At 39.8% G+C, this 26,429-nt stretch overlaps 3 protein-coding genes and 1 long non-coding RNA gene across 4 annotated transcripts; 2 read left to right on the top strand and 2 right to left on the bottom strand.

Annotated features, from left to right (window-relative positions):
* Window position 1: 1 nt before the first annotated feature.
* LOC127536190 (uncharacterized) lies at window positions 2-2,556 on the top strand. Its single transcript, XR_007945181.1, has 2 exons — window positions 2-104; window positions 614-2,556. It is a non-coding gene; the product is annotated as an uncharacterized LOC127536190 (long non-coding RNA).
* Window positions 2,557-3,300: 744 nt separating this feature from the next.
* Window positions 3,301-5,621, bottom strand: LOC127536108 (protein FAM83H-like). Its single transcript, XM_051955585.1, has one exon. It carries the CDS (start codon window positions 5,152-5,154, stop codon window positions 3,301-3,303), a length of 1,854 nt encoding a protein of 617 aa, XP_051811545.1. The 5' UTR covers window positions 5,155-5,621.
* Window positions 5,622-5,750: 129 nt separating this feature from the next.
* On the bottom strand, window positions 5,751-14,181 carry LOC110972098 (protein FAM83H-like). Its single transcript, XM_022222502.2, has 6 exons — window positions 13,939-14,181; window positions 8,447-8,626; window positions 8,012-8,344; window positions 6,655-6,819; window positions 6,396-6,520; window positions 5,751-6,312 (listed from the first exon to the last, which is right to left on the bottom strand). Exons 2-6 carry the CDS (start codon window positions 8,567-8,569, stop codon window positions 5,751-5,753), a joined length of 1,308 nt encoding a protein of 435 aa, XP_022078194.2. The 5' UTR covers window positions 8,570-8,626; window positions 13,939-14,181.
* A 7,142-nt stretch (window positions 14,182-21,323) lies between these two features.
* Window positions 21,324-26,247, top strand: LOC110953688 (receptor-transporting protein 3-like). Its single transcript, XM_051955888.1, has 3 exons — window positions 21,324-21,473; window positions 22,681-22,852; window positions 25,086-26,247. The coding sequence occupies exons 1-3, from the start codon at window positions 21,458-21,460 to the stop codon at window positions 25,423-25,425; spliced, it is 528 nt and encodes a 175-aa protein (XP_051811848.1). The 5' UTR covers window positions 21,324-21,457; the 3' UTR covers window positions 25,426-26,247.
* Window positions 26,248-26,429: the final 182 nt, after the last annotated feature.

The raw sequence follows: 26,429 nt of genomic DNA, 5'->3' as shown, positions 1-26,429 counted from the left end.
TGAATCGATTTCTGCGACCGGCAGGCAACAACCAGGAGCGGGAGGGATTACTGAAGAGGATAGAGAGCCTGAGGAAGGAGAAGAAGGTCTACAGCCGCTTTGAGGTAGTCTATCACTGCAAGAACGATGTTTGCAGCGTAGATGGGAAAGAGATATGAGCAAAAAATAAATTCTAGGTGTCAAAGTAGTAAAAACAAGGATTGTAAGAGTTGATAAGATGAAGTAGTATACAGTACACTTGTTAGAGTAGTGCGGAGTACATTTATTTTGTTTGTATAATTGAAAAGAGCTTTTATACCCAAAAAATGGCAGCTAAATGTCTGACATACTATTAAGTTGTGAATATAAACTTTGAAGGACCAGCTAATGTTTACTGCATTATATACACAGTAGAAATATAGTGCCACTACAGGGCTGTACATCATTGTTGTAGATTATTGTAGTATTTGAAATTTAAACTGAGTTCTGATTGAATAATTACACTGAATAAATTAAAGCATTGTTCAGCTAAGCAAAGCACTCTATTGTTTACTGAAGCCTCACAGTATAAAGAGGAAGTAAAGGAGCAGCACACGCAATGATTTCACTGTCTTCCCTGTTATTCTGTTGACAGATGGGGAATAGCCTGGGATAACGAAAGATGGAGGAGCGACTTTTAATATGGAAACTATTTATGCAAGATGATCAAAAACACCATATGTGCCAACGACACTATCAAAGTACCTCTGAGGCCCCACACGGCAGCCTTTTCTGGATTCTCACAAGAAGTTGTAAAACTTGAAAAGACTATATATAAAAATGCTGGAAACAAACAGAAGTCATTGAGTTTGGAAAATGCCTGTTTGCCAAGACCTGGTACTACTTTTTCCTTATATGGTGACTGAGGGAAACAAGAGGGACTCTACTTGCATACTGTCTGCATGGGCTAATGTTTCACCAAACAAAGAAAGGTAGGGTAATTTACCCACAACTGAGCTTGTATGAATGTGACTGAGGGGCACAGAGAGGAGGAAGACAGCACATGTTGCACAGAAGAGAGACTATAGATGCATGCCATGCGTAGCTGAGACTTGTCGATATAAAAGGGAGAAAGTGTCCTTGTGGATCCACCATGTGCCAACGCCCCATCGAGGGAATTACCAAAGCTAGAGGATTATTATTATCATCCCAGACCAACCGACAAAGATGAGGATATGTAGAGGAATAAAACGACATGATCAACTTATGAAGTGTGATAAGTTTGTGAGACTATAGCGACTGAAGGAGTGAGGCAAAATCTGAATCTAACAATGAGAAATGTGTTCTTTAATATATAATGATAATTTTGCAGCAGTACAGTTTGAACATAAAATAGAGGCTGTAGTGAACTTCACCCTCTCAAGGGAGTGTAATTTGCTTTTCCATCAAGGTGTGGATCCACTTCCCCAGGTTGAAGATGTCAAATAACCATTCAGAGTTTTCCTGGTCAGAGGAGTGGCATTAACAAGGTGTACGAGTATTTGTTTAAGGTAATGTAAATAAAAATGTAAAGCCTTGACAGCCGCCCCGATTCACTGTAAAAATAGTTTCTCTTTCTTTCCTGACCTTTAAAACCAGGCATTACCACTAAAAGAAAGCAGTAGAAAAAGGATGGGTATTTTATGCAGTACTGGAGCCGCGCCATGCCTCCTTACATAAGTCACTTAACTTGAAAGACCTACGCCCTGCGCAGGACTCCAAACTCCTTTGTTGGTCTGTACAGGCAATTAAACCAAAGACTTAGTTATACAGATCCACGCTGCTCGACAGCTCGGCTGGACTTCAAACCATTTTAGTCTTTAGTGTGTTTTTTGTAGAGTTTGTCGAAAGATTGTATAAACTATTTCTTTTTGGACACTTCAGGGTTTACACTGTTTTCTATACAGAATTGTATTGTACATATTTATATAAAACTTGGCTTGTTGATATTTTAGGTAACAAACTAGATTGTGATCTCCCTCACTGCGCCATGAAAGTGCCTTGTGTTTATTTTGAATTAACATGTGAATGCATGGGGCTGCACAGTGGGCTAGTGGTTAGCATGTTCGCCTTGCAGCAAGAAGATCCCCAGTTCAAATCCCAGGGTGGGCCTGGAATCTTTCTGCATGGAGTTTGCATGTTCTTCCTGTGCATGCGTGGGTTTTCTCCGGGTACTCCGGCTTCCTCCCACAGTCCAAAAATATGCTGAGGTTAATTGATTATTCTAAATTGCCCGTAGGTGTGAATGTGAGTGTGATTGTTTGTCCATATATGTAGCTCTGCGACAGACTGGCGACCTGTCCTGGGTGTCCCCTGCCTTCGCCCAAGTCAGCTGGGATAGGCTCCAGCACCCCTGCGACCCTAATGAGGATAAAGCAGTGTATAGAGAATGGATGGATGTGAATGCATGGTATTGGCTGTAAAAATTAACTGGCATTAACTGGGGAAATCAGATACACAGGATCAATGTGTTCTGTCTGTTTTAAACCTCAGATAGTATTAAATTGTATTTGAAATACTGCAAAAAAAAGTCTTTTATTAAATCTCTTTAAAACTGAATTTGATTGTGGCTGTGTACATATGTCACGTTGGTTTGTATACTACAGTGAATTGTAAGATTTTTCTCATTTATAGGCTTCTCTAAAGCTTGAGTGTGGGACTTTAACATGTAAATGAATGTCTGTTATATTTAAGCCCTTATCAAACCAGTTCACACAATGCTTATTAAGCCAATCAGCTCCAGGTAAATCTCTATTAACCAGAGTTTTAAAACTGGTTTCTGTGGTGACATTCCTGTACTGGCACACCAATTGCGATTTGTTTGACATCAACTATCAATGAATAGTTTGCCAGAGCTACACAAGAGGGCAAGCGTAGCGCGAGAAAGGGGGTAGGCTACAGCAAACAGGAGAATGGTGGAGTCTACGGTGGGAAAAACCCAGAGAAAGTTTCTGGTGCTCCAAATAAAAACACTCAGGGAAATGATTACACTCGAAAAAAGAAATAAAATGAGTGTGATGACATACCTTTTCAGCATCAACAGTGTGAGTGCAATTACTTACTGCCAGAGGAGAGACAGAAGTTTCACACTGCAGGTTTAAGAAGTTTTAAAAAAAGATGACAACAATTTCATAACAATTAAAAAGCTTTGAACTTTTAAATAAATGAACACACGTAAATCAGTACACAATATTATATAAATAGTACCATACAGGAGACTACAAGTGGTATCTCCATATCTTAAAAACACCATCCACCAGTCACAGAATAAAAAAATGTTTCAGATTTCATGCATAAAACACGTCAGAAATTCCAGCAACAAACTAGATACAAAAAACAGCGGCGATTCCTTTTTAGGGTGCTCTGACTCTCCGTCGCCTTTTCTCTTGCATCACCATCTCTGTCCCCTCCCGTTTCTTCTCGCTCATGACGGTTTTTCTGGTCGGCGATTTGCCCCAGAATAACTTTGGTGTCATCTCGTAAGTTGCTATTGAACACAAAAGAGCTGCCCTGGGGCTGGTATCGGGCCGTGATGGATGTCCCAGCTGATGTCTTGTGGTTGGTTGTGGTTTGGTCAGCAGCGGTAGATGCTGAATCTTTTGCTAATGAGCTTTGCTTTTTGCTTGAATCATCGGTGACCTCTTTGACCACGCTCATGCCCCTATCGTCACTCGATGTTTTCTTATCTTTAGGCCCCAGGAATCCCTTTAGCCTCTGAGTCTGCTTCTTTAGGAAGTCAAGTGTCTTGCCTTCATTCTTTCCCTCGCCAACTGTGTTGATGGATGTGGTAGATCCCTTAAAGTTTTGCAGTCCTTCCTTAGAACCCTCATATGGCAGAGTTGAAGAACTATGAGAGCGGTTCTTTTTCAGTTCAGTCTTCTCTGCATCTGTTGCATCTGTGGTTAGAATCTCCTCACCGCAGGAGATGCGACGAGGATTGAGCCCTTTAATCTTCAGTGGTTCCCTCTTAAAGATCTTAGGTGAAGGGAGAGGCTTCAGAGACTTGAATATGTCTTTCTTTTGACCTTCTGATGCATTGTCCTCTTTATGAGGTTGCAATGTCTCTGAAGTCTTCAAGGAGCTTGTAAAAGGCTTGGCAGTGATTATTGGTGGTTTTGATGAACTAAACGAAGGTCTGCGAGTGAGCTCTGCCAATTTTGCAGAGATATCTGGCCTTTTTGGTTGAGATTCTGCAGAACTATTGAAGACAGTTGAGATCTTTGAAGCTGTTGCAGTGTCGAGAGGAGGTTTATCAGAAAGATCTGGCTTTTTTTCAGCAGGCTCTGGGGCTTTTAGTGATGTCTCCGTCTCCATTTTTGAGGCTTTTCTCTTGGCAGCCAGGTCGTTGAAATACTGCAGTCGACTGGCTAGGTCATTCATGTTCGCAGATGACGATGTTGAGACTTCAGGGTTTTCCACAGCTGGTGTTGTCTTTACTTCTTCGTCAGTTTTCTGAGGTTCTTCTTTAATCTCATCTTTCAATCGTATCTCCTTTTCCTCTTTCTGTTGCTGTTTCTCTTTCTTTTCTTCCTTTTTTTCCTCCTTTTCTTTCTCCTTGTCTTTTTCTTCAGTTTTCTTTCGCCAATCAAAAGGCTCACGAGACCATGACCTCCTCTTTTCTAGCAACTGGGCCACAATCGAAGAAGTGCGTCCTGTGTCCAACTCCTCATCTTCCTCTGTGGCTGGTTTTAGACCTAAGCTACCACTGTGTATCTCTGCTTTGGAAGATGAGAATATAAGTGAAGACCGCAGACGAGAGCTGCGTTGAAGAAGTGGGTTAATTCGTGAGCGGAATGATTCGTGTTTAGACAGAAAGAGATCTGGAGTCTCTTTCACCTCCATATCTTCATCCTTCTCCCTCGCTGCACCTTTGTCTGACTCTTTTTCTTTTTCCCTCTTCACCTCTCTGTCTTTTTTCTCCAGTACAGATGGCCTAAAATCACTGCGCGAGGGAAGTAAATCCCTGGACGACGGCATGGAAGAGTCTTTATTAGTGGTCTCAGGTAATTTAGGCTTTCCAAAGCGTGGTTTCAAGATATCTGGTCTGGGCTTGGAAGGAACATTTGGTGACTCCTTTATTCCAAACCGTTGAGATGAACTTTCAGTTGCTGTTGGTTGCTGAGGTTGTGGAGGCTCGTCAAACGCATCAGGCCCCATAGGTTGAGGCAGGCCTTCTTCTCCACCATCCTCATAAGTGCTAAGATAGGAGTGGATTCTCCAACTCCTCAGGCCTTGCTTTACGCTTGTGTCTTGATCATATTCTTGATCAGATTGTTTGTTGTACTGTTTTTTCTCTGGTGGATGAGGCTGTGTCGGTGAGCTCTGACAAGCATATGCCTGACCTATGGTTGGCCTCTTATGGGATGATCCTCCTCCATACCTCCCAGCTAACGGAGCGGCTGGGTGCCCCTCAGGTCCTCCCAGGTCCTCAGATGAAAAGTAGTCTCTGCCATAGATTCCAGGTGGAGGCTCAAGATCTGAGCGATAGCTTGAGTCTGAATACTGGTCGATGGCGAGTTGTGGAGGATGGCCTCGAAGTCTGTCGTAGTGTCCGTGGCCAGAACCAGGACCAGGCCCTTCAGTATAGTAATGACTACTTTGAATTTGTTCCCTGTAAGCAAAACACAGTGTTTATTTGCTTCATTTTGAATTCATAGTTATGTATATAGGCTGCATAAAGAGATATGGATAGACATGTAATGACATAATTTGTGAAGAATTCTGATTCCAGACAGTAGGTATTAAAGGATTAATTACCTTTGGAAGTCTGTCTCGTCCAGGTTGTTCATGACTCTGTGCTTCATGTATTGCCTTGAAGATGTGTAGTTTTCCTGGGTGCCTTCTGCATAGCTATGCCTCTTGAAGGCACTGCTACTCATCTCCATCTGTCTGGAAACTATGGACCTTCCCTGCTCTAGGAACGATTGCTGCAAACGAAACTGTTGCTGTGAATACTTCCCAATTGTGATTCCTGCCCCAGGTTCGATCGTGTGACGAAACGGGTCATTCCTCCGGAAGCCAATTGCAGGGTTGCGATCAGAGTCCCCATAGGGGAAGGCAGAGGGAATCTCAGGCTGCCTTCGGTAGCCTATGGGGTTACGCAAAGACTGGGTCCTCTTCAAACCAAACTGACTGCTAAAGTAACTGCTGGTGCTGCTGGTGTCAGAGAGAGCAAGTGCTCCATTGGATGGGTCAATGACTAGAGGCTCTGACTGAGCAAAGAGGATGCGAAACTCCTCATCAAAGGAGGCAACCAGCTCCCCAAGGAAGAGGTGGGCAATGCAGCGGTGGATCTTCTCATAGGACCACATGAAACTAGATGAACATAGAAAATGCAAATGTTTACAGAGTATAAGGAATTAGAGTGAAATTGCAATTAACACAATTAAATGACTCACCTGTAGTTTCCACTGAGCACTGCCCTGCAGTCAGTCAATAAGAAACGATCTTTCACCTGCCCCTTAAATGATTTCCCTGTCCGGGAGTAGTAGGTTATTCCTGCCACAGTCCTGACACGCATCATCTATAAAACCAAAATTTCAACTTTGTTATGGACATAGATAAACATTAGTGGCAATAAGTGACATGACAATTGCCACATTTAGGCCAAGTGTTAGCTAAGTCTTTTGAGGAAATATAAAGAAATGGGAAACTCACAGGAACTAATTCCAAGTTGACTTTGCAGCTGATGACCATAGAGACAAAGTGGTGACATTCATGCTCATCCAGTAAAATGTAAACAGGAACATGGCGTGCTGCTGCATCCAAGAGGTCAGCAAAAATGTCAACATCTGTGAACATGTCCATAGCCACAGCAATAACCTGGAACAGAGGAGCAAACACACAAAGTTAGTTTGCTTCAGCCCTTGTTCATCTACTTTTATTTTGTAGACCTGTTGATGCTGAAGTGATTTAAAAATGCTACACCTGAATATTTGCATAATTTGAAGGAACTTTGGCAGACGTTTATTTTGTTTATCAGCAGTGGAAAATAAAAGCATAAAACATTATTCTTGTGTGCAAAATTATGGTTCTTTTGACTGAATTATGTCAATTTCTCTGAAGTGGGAAAAAATGTATGTTAAGACAGCTTGATGCATTAATATTTACAGTGTTCCTTGTTACAGTAGGATCAAGATATTGTAGTGAAGTTTAATATCACACAGCTGAAGAGATGTTAAGTTTCTGTCCCTGACACAACTGTATTTAGTCAGCAAAAGAATCAAGTCTATTTCAGGTCTTAAAGTAAATGCATGTGCAATAACACCACTCAACAAAACAACTGAGACATCTGCACTTTTAACAGCACTTGCTGTATCAGCAGAACAGTGTGGGTGGAGCCCTCTAAATTTACATAACAGACATACAGAAAGATTAATGACTTGTGTTTTTTTGAACCTATCTGTTCTTCACGTGCATGTCGGAACACTGACTTTATGCCTGACACAGGAGAGACAGTTCTATCTCAGTTTTGTCAGAGCTAAAGAGGCAGACATGTTGTCTTTGAACACACAGAAAGTAATGTAGCGCAGATAAAGACATACCCCCGCACACAAACAGGTTTGACTGCTCATCACATTTGGCATAAACAAGTCTTCTAACCATATTTTTCACTTAGCTAAAGGCCAGCCATGCAGAAATGCATCTGAAAGGGAGTGGTTGTAAAGCTGTTCAGAGGTCGATAACAAGTGAGATCAAACAACGAGATAACCTGGCCAATTAAAACCCTTTATCTCACCTTTTTACCTTTCGAGGCAATACCAATTTGTACAACACATATTGATAAGATGCCAGAAGGACACTGGTATGTTCTTACATTGTAGGTGTTCCCACCCATCCTCTTGTAAAACAGAAATTACAGTATGTGTGTCCAAATGAATACATATTTAGTGTATTTGTGGATTAATGAACATGGGTTCCTCACATGCCAATTTTCTCAAATACCAAATAGAATCAAATTAGATGTGCTCATTGTAACACATTTGTCTGTTTACTGTCCTTCACTTTTACTTACTTGTCGAGCATTCTTGATGAGTCTCCTGGCCTGTTCCTTGATGCTCGGCATGTCTGGATCCGAGGGGTTGACCAGAGTGGTGACCTCTGTCGGCCCGACGAAGCTGTGCTGTGGCAGCGGCCAGCCCAAGTCCAGCCCCGGGGCAGCTGTGTCGGACTGCACTGGCCAGTAGGTGTCAGAGGAGCCGTCGGCATCTTGACCTCCCTCATGGTATGTCAGCTCTGGGATGCCAGAGGTCTGGTTGGGCACTTGGATTGTGGACTTGATATATTCGATTTCCGACTGTGCCAGGAAACCAACCACATCAGCTTGCTGGAGGAATTCATAGTAGCCCTGGTGTGATGGGAGGCACACAAGTTCAGTAAATCATGAAATCAAAATATGTCTTTAACTCATCAGATTAGTGCAAAAGAACGTAGAGAACAGCAGTGTTACCTTTATGTCACTTTCTATCAGAGCATCAATGGCCAGACGATACTCTTCACGGTAGTGTGGAGGCAGATAGTTTGGGTCGAGGGGGTTATCACCAATTGATGAACTCTGAGAACGGTGAGCCATTTTTGAGGAGGGGTGGATTTAATGGTCAAGTTCAAGGATGAGAGGAGGAATCTGAACCTATGATTAAAAGTAAAGAAAAAAAAAGGTTACACACAAAAAGTCAAATTCTAAGAATCTCAAGAGCAAGAAGGAAAACATCCGGACACACATTTAGAGCTGAAATGTCTTCGTAGGCTCATGGCTCATTTTCTGACATTTTATAGATCAAACAAGTAACTTGACTAATTGAGACAATAATTAACAGATTTATCGAAAAATCTGAATAATCCTTAATTGCAGCCTGAATTGCAGCCAACGATTAATTTTTTATTGGTTCAAGTCACATTGCTTTTGTAGCTGCAGAAGTTGTTAATACACGGCACTCCCCTGTCCGTGATGCACAATAGTAATAATTCAACTAAGTATCCCTTTGGGTGGTGAGAGCAAGACCTTATTGTGTTGGGATACACAAGCAGACAGATTACCCGTAACTACTCACACAAAGCATTTATTGTTGCTGAGTCAAAGCCAGCATGGTGAGTTTAACAGGTACATCTTTTATGTTATCCCAGCAGATGTTAACAGTCGTGAAGGATACAGATTATATTCATATAAATCACAAAATATAAACATGTTTCTAAGTATTCATAATCAAAGCTGAAGGTTTTCTCATATCATTTATTTCACTTTATACTCAAGGATACGGAGTAAACTTAACTTGGCTCTTTGATGAAGCTCTAGAGCTGTAATCTGCAATAAAAAATATCAGGCTTGTAACTCCACCAATGATTTGGCTTATGAGGGAAAATATACAGAAAAGTAAAACAACGAAAAGCAACAGGATAGAGAAAATACAATGAGAGGAAGAGAGAGGAGAAAATGGAGGTTGTAAGGGAGAGGTAGGAAAAGGCATGAAGAGGCGCACAGACAGGTTCTTTCATATCTCGGCTTAATAAACTTGTCATGCTGGTGCGTCATTTTTCATGTAGCTGCTCAGACCTCATCGTGAAATATCTGGCAAGAGATTGATTTAGAAAACTGTGATGAGTGTGCTGGTAGCTTTGCCACGACTTGACTTATTTAATGCAATGGCAGGAGCATTGTTGCATAACCTTTGTGAATTCACGTTGCTTGAAATGAGAAATTTTGGATTAACTTCACAGACACCCAGACTTTGGTCAAGGTCAATGTTATTTAATGCATAGAGACATTTTTGGCACAATTTAAGAGGTTTTAACTATCATCAAAGGAATATTATTAGTTTGAAATAATTTTTTAAAACAGTTTTATTCATTTTATTTTCATCTACTCAAGCAGCATAGGCATTTGTATTCTGCAAAAGGTTAGACAGAATGAGAAAATGCATTGATTTCTCCTAAATAAGGTAGCACAGGATTATTGCTGTTTGTGTACGCAGACAATCTTAATATTGTGCATAGTCACCCCCTATCAGAAGACCGATTCTTAGCCAGGAAAAACTCTGTGAGTGGATTAATAAATTCATTAGATATAACAGTCTCAGTTGAAAAGAGACATTAAGCCACAATCAGATGAAAGACACCAGACAATCAATCCTTGAATCCTTTTATCTGTAAAATAAACCAAAAAAACTGATGCCATCAAAAAGCTAATTTCTCCTGACGAACATTCTGAAGTTTTCTGTCGTAGAATAAAATATAAAGCAGCGGATTATTACGGCTGTGAAGAGTTGTCGTGATAACTTAGACGATTTTAAAAAAACCTTTCAAATAATCTTAAAGCATACGTTTGGCCAGCAGTATGTGAAATTACTTTGTTGCCTGCTTCCAAATATTAAAGTAGATGGCTGCCATCACTTACAAGATGTTGTTTGGCATTAGATAAAGGAAGAAGGAAAGAGGATGAACACTTGTGACAAACGTTTTTGACTGGAGTCCAGCTGGCGACACAGTTATGAATCGTCGGCTGAGCCAACCAGAACACCCCCTCATTGATATTTAATGATGTCCCGACAGCTGCATACTGAATGGGTCATCTGATGGTGGAGGTGGCAGTTAAGAGACTCTAAACTACTGAAGTATTTAAAATGAACTGGTTCAACATTTGGTAAATCTCAGGGAAAAATACATGGGTTCCTTTAGCACATTGCAACATGTGGTATACACTGGAATTTTAGCTATGGATAAGTACAGTGTGAGGAACTAAGGTTGACTGACAGAGTAAATAATCAGGGTGTGTGTTTTACATGGAATCTGGGTGGGTAAGTGATTTAAAAGGTCATACTTGACTTACAAGTCTGTGTTTTCTGTAAACTTCCAGGAACACTTGAGAGATCAATGCTGCTGATAGCCAAGGGGCCAAGCGCTAACCCGCAATCGCTGGGAGAACTCGGTTTACTCAGCGACCTGGTGAGTCATCGAGTAGCCTGGTCTGATGTAGCCTGAGGATAACTTGCAACAGACTGTTGTGTGGTGATTCATCTGACAGCAAAATGGCTGACATCCTGTTTCCTTGCTGGTTTTGAGCCATAGAAATTGGGCCTTTGTGGCGTGCTGTTCCCTTTCCATGTTCCGTCGTGGGCAGAGAGGTATGCTGGGCCACAAGCTGGTTCCATGGAAATAATTTTCCTTCTGCCCAGTGTATAAACTAGAAAAGTTGCAAGTACTTTGATGTGTTTCATGTGTGTGCATGTTTTAAAGCACTTTGCTGTCGCCGCGTGGGGGTTAATTTGCATACAGGTTAGCTGTGCATACCTGAGGAGTGACACTAACGACCACAAACTGAAAGACGTGCACCTGTTTTCACTCTTCAGGATGTGTAAACCTCAGAAAAGACAATGTGTGGCATCACAACAGCAGCCACAAACCCTGTGTGAAAACCTTCTAAATGATAAGATAAACAGTACAGCTATTGGTTCCATTATGGATTAACAGACAATTATAATCTTGATTCAGTCAATTCAGTTTTCTTTGAATAGTGTCAGTTCACAACATGTCACCTCAGTGAAGACCTTACGAATTTTAAAACGAGAACCCAACAATCTAAACATTTCCCTTGGGATTCCCTATGAGGAAGCAGTCTGTGTCAGACAAAACAAAACAAAGCATTGCAGCCATGTGCCTTGACCGGTTGGGGTCAGAGTGGGGCTGAGGCGGGTGGGGGATAACATCTTTAAGAATTGTTTACTCCTAAAAGAAAGTCACATCTCAGTTTCCTAAGATACCAGGTGATGTCTTTAAGTTGTTTTGTGCCAGCAACATATTCAGTTCACTGGAAGGAAAGCAGCAACATTAAATACTGGTATATATTGTTGACAATGTAAAATTATTTGAACAAACCAATTATTATAAGAATTGTTGGCAAATAAACCATCTTAGAAGAAGACAGTGAGCCAGTGCTTATTGACCCTGAGGTGATAATGAGTAAAGTGGATGAGTCAAGAGTACAATGACACTAAACTGAGCCTGGAGGTTTCTTATTCATTCCTTTTCACCTCTGGGTCACTGCAGAATGAGGCCACAGAACAATAACACCACGTAAACAGCCTGATAGACTTTCCCCACCTCATCTGTCTGACTGGCAGGATATTTAAAACAAATACCGCTGCTTTGTTTGTTGTTATAGCAACTGCAGCGGGCATCAAACTGTAGAAAGTGACACATGATGATTGGGATCACTTGCTGTTCTTGCCTTTAGCTGTAAAGCTCTCTGTTGCCCACACAAGTACGAGGCTGCCCTTAAATGCACCATAAACAAAGCCGGTCTGAAACACTAAACCAGCAGAGGGCAGGCAGGCGGCTGCAGACTGCACCTTCTCAAGGCCGATAAATCCCAATATTGAGATGAGCCCCATGTTTGCTCACTAAGCGTGTAAATGGCTCATTCTCAGCATTCCTGTATGAACAATGACACGAGAAGCAGTTGAGGAACGGTAGCCGAGGAGCCGAGGGAGGGAGAAATCAATCTGTCTCAACATGCGAATCGGATAAATAACCCCGAGGACACGCAAACTATCAAGAGCAAACTCCAAAAAAACATCTTGTGCCTTTCTACTTTCCCTCATGAGAACACACCTCACTAAACAAACACCATGATTGATCCGGCATACCGCTCTGGTCAATTCATTTTGGTGTTATACCTGAGAACTGGTTTGGAGGGATGAGCCAGTAATCCCCTGATGCTGCTGTCAGGACCTTTCACTGACACTTTTGTCAAGAATAACACAAACTCAGATAGGTGCAAACACAGAGCACGACTTGTCTCTGCGTATATCATCACACCTCAGCGCCGCCGTTGAATGCAAAACAAAAGAAGGCTCAAGGTCAGATGAATGCATACAGTATGCGAGAACACATCCTCCCTTTTCTATTGCGGCGTTTTACACAGTGGCACTGCTTGAAAAACTGGTCCACTGAGGTCCCCGTCATCTGTTCCAACTGCCTCGAGGCCTGCGGTCATCTTGAGCGGAAAACTCAGCAGTAAAGGCACAAAAATATTCCACTTTAATTCCCCATTTCTCCCAATAACACAACATTTCTCATGCTTAAGTTAAACCAACTTTGTCACACATGCAGCTTATGAATGAGATGCAGCCTTGGACATATGGCTTGTGTGACAAGATCAAATCCATAATAAGAAGCACACATGCACCACAAAAAAAGCTGGCACTACGAAGTTTTCCCCCACAAATTATAACCACATGTCGGAATATTCCTGTGCAGTGACTCACTTAGAATGAAGGTAAACCAACGCGCTGCTTGTTTGGGTAAAAGCTGCAAATAAAGTTGTCCCGTGTGCCATAAAAGATACATTTAGAGCCTATAAACTAAAGACTTTTGGAGAGCACATGCGGTAGATGTCTTCCTTGCCAAACAGACAAGGCTTTATGATTAGAGGGCAGGGGCTTGGCATTATTAGAGGGACCTCAATCGGGCATTGTGCAACCAAGACTTTAGACACGGTTGTAAAACTGTCTGCCTTTTTCAAACTTTATTACCTGGAGTTCCCTAATAATAGCTACAGTACAAACCAAGCACTATACAGTTTGTTATTTCCCAGAGTGGCTGTCTTTTTTTTCTGATGAATGTCTTCAGAGGTCTGGAAAAAGAGCAGTACAGTGTGAAGGTGGCTTCTGTGTGCTGTAACAACACTGTACAGGTTTTGTACCTGGGTGACTTAATCCTCTATAAACTGCAGGCAGCTGGTGAGGAAAGTAGCATGCATTTCACTTTTTTAAATTCCCATTAATGAAGAAATAAATAGAAAGTAATAGAATGTAATAGAAGAAAGGGTAAAGCTGGGATTCAGTTAATGGAGAATAAAACAGGATACAGCAGAATAGAGCAATAGAACAAAACAGTTGTGTTTCCCCAAATGTCACTTGCACAGTCTTTCTTTCTTTCCATTCGTACCTCCTCACTTTGCAGCTGAACTCCTCTCTTCTGTTTGTACCGTCGCTCAAACGACTTCTTCCAGTCGGTAAAACCTCCGTTACATTCCTCAGACCGGACCGGAGCTCCACCCAAACCCCCCCGGTGTGTTTCCTCCACGGGACGACCAGCGAACAGAGGCGACCTGACGCGGACTCCAGGCCCCGGCTGAGCGCTCCTGTCGGCGGTGTGAGTGTGTGAGAACCTCCGGTAGCCTCCGCCGCTGTTCCGCACCGAGCAAAAGCGCGGTGAAGGAGGAAGGATTGGGGCGACTCCTGTTGAGGCAGGGCTTTCCCACCGGTGAGACTCCTCCCAGACCAGTAGATCACTGGGAACACACGATCATTGGAGGCTCTCGTCCTGTGGCACGTTTCAAAAGTGGCCTTTATGTCTCAGGGCTGCAAATTGGTGCTTTATGCTGCCTGCAAGATACAAAGTTGATCAAACAAAACTTTTCCAACATTTTCTTACATGTGCCAAGAGACAGATACTAAAATAAATAGGAGACTTTTTATTCCTTCTTTTTGTGTTTGTGTAATACTAATGTACCAGACTATTTTAAACATTAAGGTTAGACCCTACAGCATAATTTATTATGTGAATTTATTTAACTAGTATAAATGTTCAGGTTAAAACAATTAAACATTATTAATTTTGTAAGTTTACACGAGTAACCTCAATATTATGGTTGAGACCCTACAATATCATTTATTTTGTCAATTTATTTAATTTTAAATATCAATATTAAGACCTTACAATATTTACCTTATTTAAATATTAACATGAAGACTCCACAATATTTATTGACATATTAAGGTTAAGACCCTACAATATTTATCTTATTTAAATATTAAGATTAAAACCCTGCAATATTTACCTTATTTTAATATTAAGTTTAAGATCTTACAATATTTAGTAAATAAGGTGAATTTATTTTACAGACCATCTGGCTAATTCAAATTAGCCGTTTGTGAGGAATAAGTATAAAGAGGCAGAAGCTTCATAGATCTGCTCATAGATCAGCAGTGTGAAGTTGTATATTTTATGACATTATAAGGCAAGAAGGGATTATTTTTATGGAAAACCTTCTGAATATGTAATTTTAATACACAAATATGAGAGTTAGGGGCCATATCAATAACCAGAGATGGACTTTTATAAAGCTATATTACTGTGACGTTACTGTGAGCTGCTACCTTTATGATCTCACTACTGTTAAACATTTTGCCATAATTATCTCAAGTTTGTGTCAGTGGAATTGTCTGGCAAAAAGTTAATTTCACAACAAATGTGCTGTCTTTGGAGATCATGTTCCTGCCTGAAACTCTGTGTAAATGAGTCACTTTTTTTTCTTTTTTTGTTTTTCTCCATGGCAAAACTCTCTTGCTGACTCAGCAGACTCCCGCAGTTCACTTTTCTGTACGAATCCCCAGTAAAGCCTGCCTCACCGCTGCAGGCTGCACCCCTCACTTCCTCCTCCTCCTCAGATATGGACTGGAAATGTAAATTCTGTTTTGCTAAAGGTGGCACGGTGAAGTTCAGTCAGTAACACTCTGATCCAGGGTCACTATTTAACCGTCACTTGCAGACGATGCTGGATGTTTTTTCTCACACTTACAGCTGACGTGTGGATGTTTCTTCAATATGTTAGTCAGAACAACTTCATCCTCAGTCTTAAATGTCTTCGTTCTCTTTTCACTACTTTTCCTTTTGCTTCTTCTCAGGCCTGCTTTTAAAACGAACCAGCAGTGATGACATTAAACTAGGTGTAGTGCAAATAAAAGTAGTTTTATGGGCCGTCCTATGTCCTGAAACGTGTCTACCACACAAAGCACACCTTGTTTGATAGGCCTCTGATAACAGACACACACACACACACATGCATTTACTGCTGAGTGTGTGTTCACCTCTGCAGGGCGTGCCTCCTGTTTGAGCGTCCTAATCTGCTCACACATACAGCAGAGGCCATATTTCTGAGCTCTGACTCGGCCTAAGCTGGACAGAGATAGGAAATGAGCGCTGAGCATTTGGACGATGCAGAAACACAACACACTGGAAACTGTGAAATAATAAACAACGAAAGAAGAGCCGAGAGAGAAAGTAGCACAAGTGTCTGATCACAAACACTAGCAGGTAGAAAGACGCTGAAACGCAGGGTGCGGCCGCTTCGAGGAATGCGCTCATGGCATCTTACCACACCCAAACCTCCCCCTTCTCTCCCTCTCCCTCTCCCACACTCTCTGTTGTCCTCGCTCTGCGTCTCTCTCTCCGTGCCCCTCCCTCTCTGACACACCTGGCAGCCTCTGAACAGGTATGCAGGTCCAGGCATGAGCTAAATCCTGGCATGCACCTCAGCATACCTGGCAGAGGAGCCAGAGACTGTTTGAATTCAAGCAAGCTTTACTGACAAAGATGGTTAGAGTTCAGTGTCGACAGTTGCAGTTCCAGTGGCATTATTTATTCAGATTTTTTTTTTGCCATTTATTTGCATATACAGCGCTGTCGTCACACTTTGGATCAGATTCTGCGATTTAGCAAGGCTGGGCAGCTTTATTTGGCAAATAAATGTTTTACATAAATGGAATAAATGAGTTAGACTGAAAGATAATAAAGACAAAAACATGAAAGAAAATCTGTTTAATTCATGGCTGAACAAATTATATTATATTACATTACATTATATTATATTATATTATATCATATTATATTATATTATATTATATATATCATATCATATCATATTATATCATATCATATCATATCATATCACATGACATTACATTACATGACATTACATTACATTATATTATATTATATTATATTATATTAATCAAATCAAGCTTTATTGTAATTTTGCTGTAATTACAACAGTAGTACAGGCAACATGAGAGAGCGTTTCTCCAGGATCCAATAACTTAAAGCAATTAAGTTAAGAAAGCACTTCTGCAGTCACACCCCCACCCACCATCCCACCCATACACATCCCAAAGACGTCCTTTTTACAAAATTACATTACATATTACAGTATGACCTTATTAATTAACCTAACAAGATCCCATATTGAGGTTAAGACCCTACAGTGTTGGTTTTGGCGTGAAATTACCTGAGTAATTTAAACATTAGGAATTAAAGCCCTACAAAAGACTGTATAAAATACAATATCCCCTGACTATAATAAATAATCAGGTTAAGATGTGTGTTAAGTGTTATTAATTATGCAGATTTCACACTAAAGTTATGAAATTATACACTTTATTTATTCAGAAGTTAAGGGTCACTTAGAATTTTCCTTATTTTTGAAAGAAAAGCAGTTTATTTTTCAATGAAGATGACATTAAATGAATCAGAAATCCAGTCTAGACATTGTTAATGAGGTAAATAACTATTTTAGCTGGAATTGATTAATGGAATATCTCCATAGGGGTACAGAGGAACATTTCCAGCAACCGTCACTCCTGTGTTCTAATGCTACATTATGTTAACTAATAGTGTTTAGAGGCTAATTGATGACTAGAAAACCCTTGTTTAGTTATGTTGGCACATGAATAAAAGTGTGAGTTGTAATTGAAAACATGAAATTGCCTGTGTGACCCCAAACTTTTGAACGGTAGTGTAAATGAAACCCAAACATATCAGCTTTATTAAGTGAACCTAAAACATATGTGATAGATTTAATGTTTCAGAAATTAAATGAACTTTTTTATATCGGTTTTTAAAAGAGAGAAAAGTCAGATCAGAGACACGAGACTAAAAAAAAGGTAATTATAGTCTCCTGGTTGCATGTTCTACAATTCTACAATTCTACAGTTTCATTTAGCAGACGCTTTTGTCCAAAGCGACGTACAACACAATCACGAATTCAGACATAAGGAAAAACCTTTAGTATGTTATTTCAGAACGCTTTTTAGTCCACTTGCTGCGTGTCTACAACTGACGTAGCTTTTGTGCCAGGTTAGATCTAATCTGCATTTTCGGTTGTCAACGGAAAATGTTCTTTAGCAAAGTAGAACAACGATACAAAGAGGTCACTCTGTTGCTCTTGTCCTGTCTCTCTTTTCTTTGTCGGTCTCTAAGCCTGCATCTCTGCGGCCCTGTGAGCTTTCCCAGCATGCTTTTCTCACGCTGTAATGTCACACCTGAGTATAAGGTGACTCTCTGGAGCCCGAGGCTTCGAGGTCGTCTTTACACCACTGTGCCGAGAGGAAAAAGGTGTACGCACATGTACAATTCAGCGCTGCAGTACAGTACATAGGTGGTTGTGTAAGGGGTGGATGTGTTACGCTGCATTTCTGCTGAGTCTCACTCCAATGACACTGCATTCCCGTTACCACCTACTTTAGAATGAAATGTAGTCCTTCTGTCTTTTTTTGCAGAACAAGATAATTAGCAAGGGAGTAAAACTGGATCCTGAAAAAGTAAAACAATACTGCCAGAATGTGTCTCTGTGTAACCGAGAGATGCAATTATACAGTTGTAGTTATGCTGCTGCAACAAATATCACCTGAATAATCACTGTTAAGCACTTCTAAGTGGGTTTTGCCTTGTTAGCCTGCATGTGTGTGTCATCAAATGTGCGTGTTTCTGCTTTAATCGGGGCCTGAAGCCAGATCAGGAGACTATGACGAGTGTTAAAATCAGTTTTTAGTACCGGGTGGGGCCTAATTATGATCCGTAAGCGGCTTTGGTAGAAGGAAAGTCCCCACAGTGTGAGCAAAGGTGTTTCACTTACAGTAGATAAGCATGCACAGTGTGTGTATTTATTTGCGTGTCAGAGAGGAAAAAAACGATCAGACCAGTGCCACTGCATACCTTGCACAGGTGTTGTCAGTTTGTTGCTAGCATTGCTGCGCTCATGAAAATGATCGTAATGATTATTCAGACAGAGTACAAAGTCTGAGCAAACAATTAGCTGATTTATCACATTCTGACATATTCATGATGACATTTAAAACAGAAAACTACAGAAATTCAAGAATGCCAGAGCGACTTTGCGGCTAACTTTGACAAGACTTCCTGTTTTGACATTTTTGTTTTATTGCTTTACGTCAGCAAATATGTGAAACATTAAAGCACCGAGGCACCGATGAGGGCTTGGTCTTTACCTTTAGACTTTATTTCAGGCTTCAGCAGACTAGATGGCCTCACTGACAACCTCAGGGAGCACTCCTTGCTCCAACATAAATATTAATAATGCAGTTGAGGTTTAACACCGCATACTTAGGTTCTAAAACAAGTTTAAGCACGAGAAGCGCAGTAAAACACCTCCAGAAATTCTATAATTTTAGCCTCCTTCAAAGAAGAGCGGTGACACAGATAAGTCTCGGGTTTTTTGTTTTTCCCCACTGTCAAATGTGAGTTGCTGTAGACAGATGAACTGATAAAGGTGGGGAAAAAAAGCAGCACAGTGATAGATATCTGACCAGGCAGACTGATAAAGAATCCAGTTTTAGATGTGATAAGTAGTCATAAGTGTGTTTGATCTCTAAAGATAGATTTTATTTCCGCCAAGCTGTCGGCATTTTCTCTTTCCCTTCTCACTCACCTGGACTTATCAAAGCAGACAGGTGTCCTCCTCCCTGATCTTGCTCGAGGTTTCTTCCTGTAAAAGGGAGTTTTGTTTTCCAGCTGTCACCAGGAGCTTGTTTGAAATGAATCATCGGATTTGTTGGGTTGCTCTAAAGTCTTGACTTTACTATGTGAAGCCAATTAAGATTACTATGACACTGTGTAATAAAACTGAACTTAATGGAAATAATTACTGACAGAATGTTAATTTACACATTATTCACTCTAACATTAGGGCTATACGGACAAATTAAAGACCAGATTTTTGCTTTTGTGTAGCTGAGCTCTGGCATTGCTTCACTTTAGAGGAAAAAATTATGCTTTTTTAACCGGTGATAGCTCCTGCACCCGATCACTTTCATCATCCTGGAAGCTCCTCATGTCATCAGGATGACTCCAAACAAAATCCCAATAACTCTCCAGTTTCCAGTACAGAGAGTATATGTAAGTTTGCAGACTTATTCTAATGGAAAGCTGATTGTATTTACTGGAAATCATCTGGTCACTTGTGGCAGCATTTCTTCAACCCTCCTGTTGTCCTCATTTACAGGCACCAAAAAATATTTTTCTAGTTTGAAAAAAAAATAAAAATTCAGCAAAAAATCCCCAAATTTCTGAAAATTTGCAAAACCTTCAGGAAGAAAATTCCAGTAATTCCTTAAAATTTATATTTTAAAAAAATCCCCCAAATTTGGCAAGAAAATTCTTGTAAATATTTACAAAAAATGAGTGAAAATCTTTCAAAAAAAATCCTAAAAATTTCTAAAGTCATTACAGATATATCAGTAAAACCTGTAATATTTTGTAACATTTTTAACATTTATTTTTTCCCCAACAAAAAAATGTTCAAAAATTTCCAAAAAATGTTATTTTCCCCACATTTTCAATCTTTAAAACAGATCAATTCCACCCGTAGAACAACATAAGGGTTAAAATTCCAGCTTCCACTGATCACCTAAATATGCTGCTCTTGTGTTCAGCTGAATGTAATCCTCCAGCTGTCTTCTGCTGCCCTCTGCTGAACTGAACCTCACCGTGTTCTTTCCTGAAATGTGGACCAACTGGCAGAGATGTTACGAAACAAAACCGAAACTCCATCGATAAACACAATCAGTGGACACAGATGGGAAAACACCATTCCATGATCAAAGTTTGAAACAGAAAGTGTGGAGAAGGAAAGAAGAAATACTACTTGTGGGAATATGAAACCTATCCACGTGTCAGTGTATGATGAAACCAGGAAAACTAAAAAATGTTAAAAAAAAGTCTGATCCGGATGTGGTGATGTGGGACTGTGCAGGTGTGTACATGTAAAGATGGTTGTGTTCTAGACAGTGGAAAATATTAATATAGAGAAGGTTTTAAAAGAAAATGAGCTGTAGATAGAGAAATAGAAGATCAGAGTATTTTTTATTAACTGATTAAATTAAAAAATCAAAAGTTTTTGCAGCCAACCAGCTGATTGGAGGGAAAAGGAGAAAAATAAAGCAACTTTAAACACTTGAACCTATATTGTATATGTGTATATGCATGTGTGTACTCATGTGCATATGTATAGATACATATTTAATTATAGAATTAGATTTAATTCTCAAAACTATCATTTAAGGCATTGTTTTACTGTCTCTTTGCTTATGCTGGGGTCCCATACATGATGCAATCCCTATTAGCCCATCAGCAATAAATTAATAAACACTTTGATTAGGCTCTCAGTATAAAAATACGTTACACAACTTTATTTATTGAGGTTAGTGACGCTGCATCAGCGTTGACTGAAGATGGAAAATGAAACTGAAGTTAAGTTTCGTTTCTCCGATAATCAGCTGATCTCAGTATAAACAGAGCAGCTGCAGCAGAGAGACGTTCAGAAGACAAACCAACACTCACATCAGTGTTTGCTGCGAGAAGCTTTTTAAATATCGGATCACCAACCAACATGGGCTCATCAACAGGTAAAACTCAACACTTTTTATGGAAAACCTATGTGTGTCTGTGTGTGTTTTAGTTTATCACGTTGATTTATTCCTTCTTTTTTGACCAGTCATTGCTGGAACATTTCCACTTGCAGGTTTTCTTACATGTTTATGTTTTGCTAATTCAGATGATCTGTTTGATATAGATGGCAGAATGGTGTCACTCTTATTTAGCATTTAAAAATCCAACTCCGCTGCGTACTTTCTTCTTTTTTTAAGAGATTGGGCATTTTTGCAACTTTGTTCTGAAGCTTTAGATAATTTTTAAATGTATTGGATCCTGCATTCTGCATGTTTCTGTTCCTCAAAACGTCTAATTTAACTTTTAATTTAACTGTAGCTGCAAACAGTGAAGCTGGTTCCGTCTCAGTCTTTTGTTTTTTATCTCGGGTCTGTCTGACACATCATTAAAAAAAAATGCAGGAAATAAAAAAAAAAACGTCAGTTTCCGTGTCTTTAATTAGCAGAGGTGCGCACACAGAGCTCTTCTCCGGCACAAATCAACTGAGATTCGCGTTTTTTCCCCTTCTTTTCCTTCTGTATGTAATTCAGGAAGCAGTAATAGATTGAGTGATGTCCTGTTTGCTGTACGTCAGTTTTTTTCTTTAAGGTTAACGTACACATAGCAGCAGAGATATGACCTCAGCGCCTCTTTAAAATGAGTGTGATGTGCGCATTTACGCACAGAAGCGGTAACTCCCGTGCGTAAATACGCACAGAGCGTACCACTTGATATGAGGATAAGAAAAGTTCTTTGTTCCCTACAACTGACAGACGCAGATTTTAGATTTATAAGGTGTAAGTGTTTGTAATCCTGAGCTTCGTTGGAGCTGTCAGAACATTTTTATAAGTCTGTCATTACGCACAAAATAAATTCATTCTGTTAATTTAGTGAGACTGGAGTTTGATGTGAACTTTTTAGCAGCTCAAATAAACCTGAACCTCCCCCTACTTGTCTCTTTATGGGGTAATTCATATATTTTTTTCTCCGATATCTACAACTTTCTCTCCATTCACAAAGTTTCTGTTCCTGAAAATGTTGTTTCTACTTTATTAGATGACTTTTCTATCCACAAAATATGATACCCTGTTATCTCAGAATACAACTTGTTCTCCCACAATTCCTTGCTGAAGTTTTTTGTCCCTGCAACCCTCACCTCGAGTTCTTTCCTTTCAACTCACATAGAATGGATTCCTTCCTTGTGGACGGAGACCTTTGATGAACTGCTGGACGATGACAATGAGCTGGACTATGGAGACTCGTGGACTCTCAACTTTAACTACAGCCAGACAGATGAAATCACCAAGGAGGAGAGGAAGAGAGGCTGGAAGGTCTACACCCACTGTGGCTTTGGAAAGTATGTCTCAAAATATGCATTTGTATAGAAGATACTGCTGTAGTAGAATTTCATTTACACCTGGATGAATTCTATTTGTCTGGACATGAGCGTTAGGATCATAACAGTACCAGACTCTGAGTAGCTTTCTCTATTTTGCCATGATGTGGGATTATATTGTGACCAGCATCAAGCACCAAGGTCTCAGAAACCGTCATAACTCTTGGCTGAAGAGTCTGTGTTGTCTTCAAAAGCAAAGCTGTGCCGGTTGAAGGACAGATACTGTTATAAGTTTGTTTTACGTTTCTGTCCCTGAACGCGAACCTGGTGTCAGAGCTCTGCCCTTTCAGCTGAAATATTCATTCTGCATTTCGCTTCTTTATTACTCCTTTTTCTTTCATAAATTGCAAAGGCAAATTCTGCTGCACTGTGACTGTTTTTGCTGTCAGATTCTCCACAGCAGATACAAAACTGTGCTGCAAAGAGACATTCTGTCAGGGATGTGAGATGTAGAGAACCCAGGCGCAGACACAGTAGACAGATAACCAGTATTATAGTAAAAAAGGATTTATTTTAACAAAACTACTACTAACTGAAAACAAGACTGATGTGGCTACAGCTAAACAGGGACGAAACAACCAGGCTGAAGACAAGTACTCACACCAAGGAACTATGACTGTAGATGAAAACAAACTGAAGTCCAAATCCCAAAACTACAAAGTCCAAAAAAGGAGTAATCCATAAACAGGGGAAAAGCAGAGTGATCCAGTGAGCGGGTGTTATCCAGGGGTAAGGAGAGAACGGCGACAGGAACAAAGTGAGTCCAAGACAATGAGCCAGCAATGACTGAAGGAAAAGGCAGGGCTTAAATATTAGCAAGGGGAACCAGGTGGAATGAATTGGCTTGATTGCATCAGCTGAAAACAATCAGAGGCCAGGTGCAGAATGGGTAGGGAGCAGCAGACAGAGGGAGACAGAGAGACCAGACAATACAAGAGGGAAACACAGGAACAGGAACAAAAGGAAGAATCCTGACACATTCACAGATTTCTAATACTCAGACTCCACTTTTGTCTTGTTGGCATGACTGAGCTGACCATGTGATGAGATAATGGTGTAATAGGGAGAAGGTACAATGATAAAACTTTGTGATTGACCTGACTATAAAAGGGTAACTGGCTGAACAAGTTATTCAACTTCAAGACTACTCAGAAGAGCACAAAGATATGATTGAACAGAGTCATACACTGGAAAAAAAATGCCCCTCTCAAAACAAGAAATAAAACTTATTTCAAAGAACTTTTACCTTGAAATAAGTAAAAAAAAAAAAAATCTGCCAGTAGAACAAGTGAAAAATGGCTTGGTAAGATTTCTTGAAATAAAATATGATATTTAGAATATGGAGATCTTAAAATTAGCTGGGAAAACTTATTTTAAGCTATATTTTACCAGGACTGTCAAGCTTAGGTGTATTGACCCTCCTGTTGTCCTCATTTACGGCACCAAAAAATATTGTTGCCTTATCTGAAAAAAATCCAAAAATTCAGCAAAAAATTCCCCAAATTCATAAAACCTTGCAAAATCTTCAGGAAGAAAATGCCTGAAAAGTTTTTTTTTAATCCCCAAATTTGGCCAGAAATAAAAATTTAAAAAAATCTAAAAAATTGTAAATATTTTTAAAACATTAGTAAAAATCTTCCAAAAAAATCCCAAAAATATCTAAAGTGATTCCATATATATATATATATATATATATATATATATATATCAATAAAACCTCTAATATTTTCTTTAAGAACATTCAGAAAAATCTAATTTCGCTGGATTTCCTTTTTTTCCACCAAAAAATGTTCAAAAACTTCCCAAAAAATTTTGAAAATGTGGATGTTTTCTCTTTGAAAATATGTAATTTTTTTCCCCCACATTTTTAAACTTTAAAAAGAGTCAGTTTTGACCTGCAGGACGACACGAGGGTTAAAACAAGATCATTTCAAGATGGTTTGACTTAACAAGATATTTAAGATGCATTGTCTTAAAACAAGTCCCTCCATCTTGCTGAAATGTCACTTGTTAAGTGAATTTGTCTTAAATCAAGTGGGATGAGACACTTTGACTAAAAATAAGACCAATAGACTTGGTAAGATTTTGAGTTGTTGCCGTGTTGGTAGACTGACCCCTTTGCATTGAAATGACTAAAAGATAGTTTCAACAATCCCTCTGTGCGTCTGACTCTAATCTTCTCATTTCTCCACAGATTTCAGTGTGACTTCTGCGACAAAACCTGGTCTTCAGCACGAGTCATGATGTTGTTCCGTTACCGGCTGCGGGGCGACCGGGGGACGGTGATCATGAGACCCTTCAGACAGGCCTGCCGCAGTTGCCAAGGTGATTCGTTTGTGTTACCTGGTTTCTCTAAGGATGAGGTAGAGCGGGCTTTGCTGAGGCTGTTCTCCAAGATCCGGAAGAACTGCTATGACGACGAGGACGACAGTGATGGAGGCTCAGCCGGCTCTCAGAAAGTGTTCACCAAACCCCACAAGAAGGACCTGTGTGAGGGCTGCCGTCTGGGTATTTGCTGCCAGGATGAGGACTAGAAACGTGTGTGTGTGTGTGTAGGTGGGGGGGTGGAGGGCAGTTAGATGTGGGGTTGTTTGCTGGTCAACTGTGATGCTCCATTCATAGTTTGTACATGACCTTTTCCTTTATATTTTAAAGCTGGCTCATCAAATTAATATGTTGCTTTATCATGTTATAAATATAATTCCCTTTAGTGACATTTTGTACAATATAATTTTGTGTAAATACTTTGTGACTGCTAATCAGTCTGACCAAGTTGTACTGCTTTACTTCATTTTCCGCCCAACCTTTATTCCATGGCTCGCCCAGATAATTGCTGATAAAGATTGAAATATGGGAGTTATAGATTTAAAAAAAAGATCTCCAATTTGACCACTGACAACATTGACATGCTGGTTTTATATTAAAACATCTCTACTAACAGTCTAGTAATATACCACAGTGGTTTCCGTCCCACTGTATTGAAGTAAATATTAATTTATTGTAGTTTTTTTCTGTTTACTGCACTTTATATGAAACAGCATCAACAAGGTACTTACAAAAGTTTTTTTGAGCATGATGCATTTACACTTTAGCTTTCTGCTCTCTGTAAATGTAAGAAATAGAAAATAACAGTTCTTTGGCTTGTAAATAAAGCCAGTTTTTAAGTCTCTCTTTGCTGCCTGTATTGTGTTTGGATCTTTTCACTTTTTAAAACTCAACTAAATATATGATTTGCGTTGTGCTGCCTAAACTCTTACATTTTATATCTGTTTTACCAGCTGTTCACTGAGTTATATGTTGTTGATGGCAGGATGCTGCTTGTGAAGAAGTTTTAATCAATAAATATGTATATTTTATGTTTTGTCTTGTAATTCATTTCCTACATGAAGTCTGTGTTCATATTAGAGCACAATGATATGCATAAAAATAATCACGATGACACAATATGAGACATTATTTTTGTAGAAATTGTACATTTTTGCAGTTTTTCCCACTATAACTAACAATACTGCAATTTTTTAGTCTTCATATTTATTCT

This window comes from Acanthochromis polyacanthus, chromosome 11, assembly GCF_021347895.1.
Source record: "Acanthochromis polyacanthus isolate Apoly-LR-REF ecotype Palm Island chromosome 11, KAUST_Apoly_ChrSc, whole genome shotgun sequence".
Lineage (NCBI taxonomy): Eukaryota > Metazoa > Chordata > Actinopteri > Pomacentridae > Acanthochromis > Acanthochromis polyacanthus.
The sequence above is the reverse complement of the archived record's forward strand: the minus strand, read 5'-3'. Positions and strand labels throughout refer to the sequence as shown.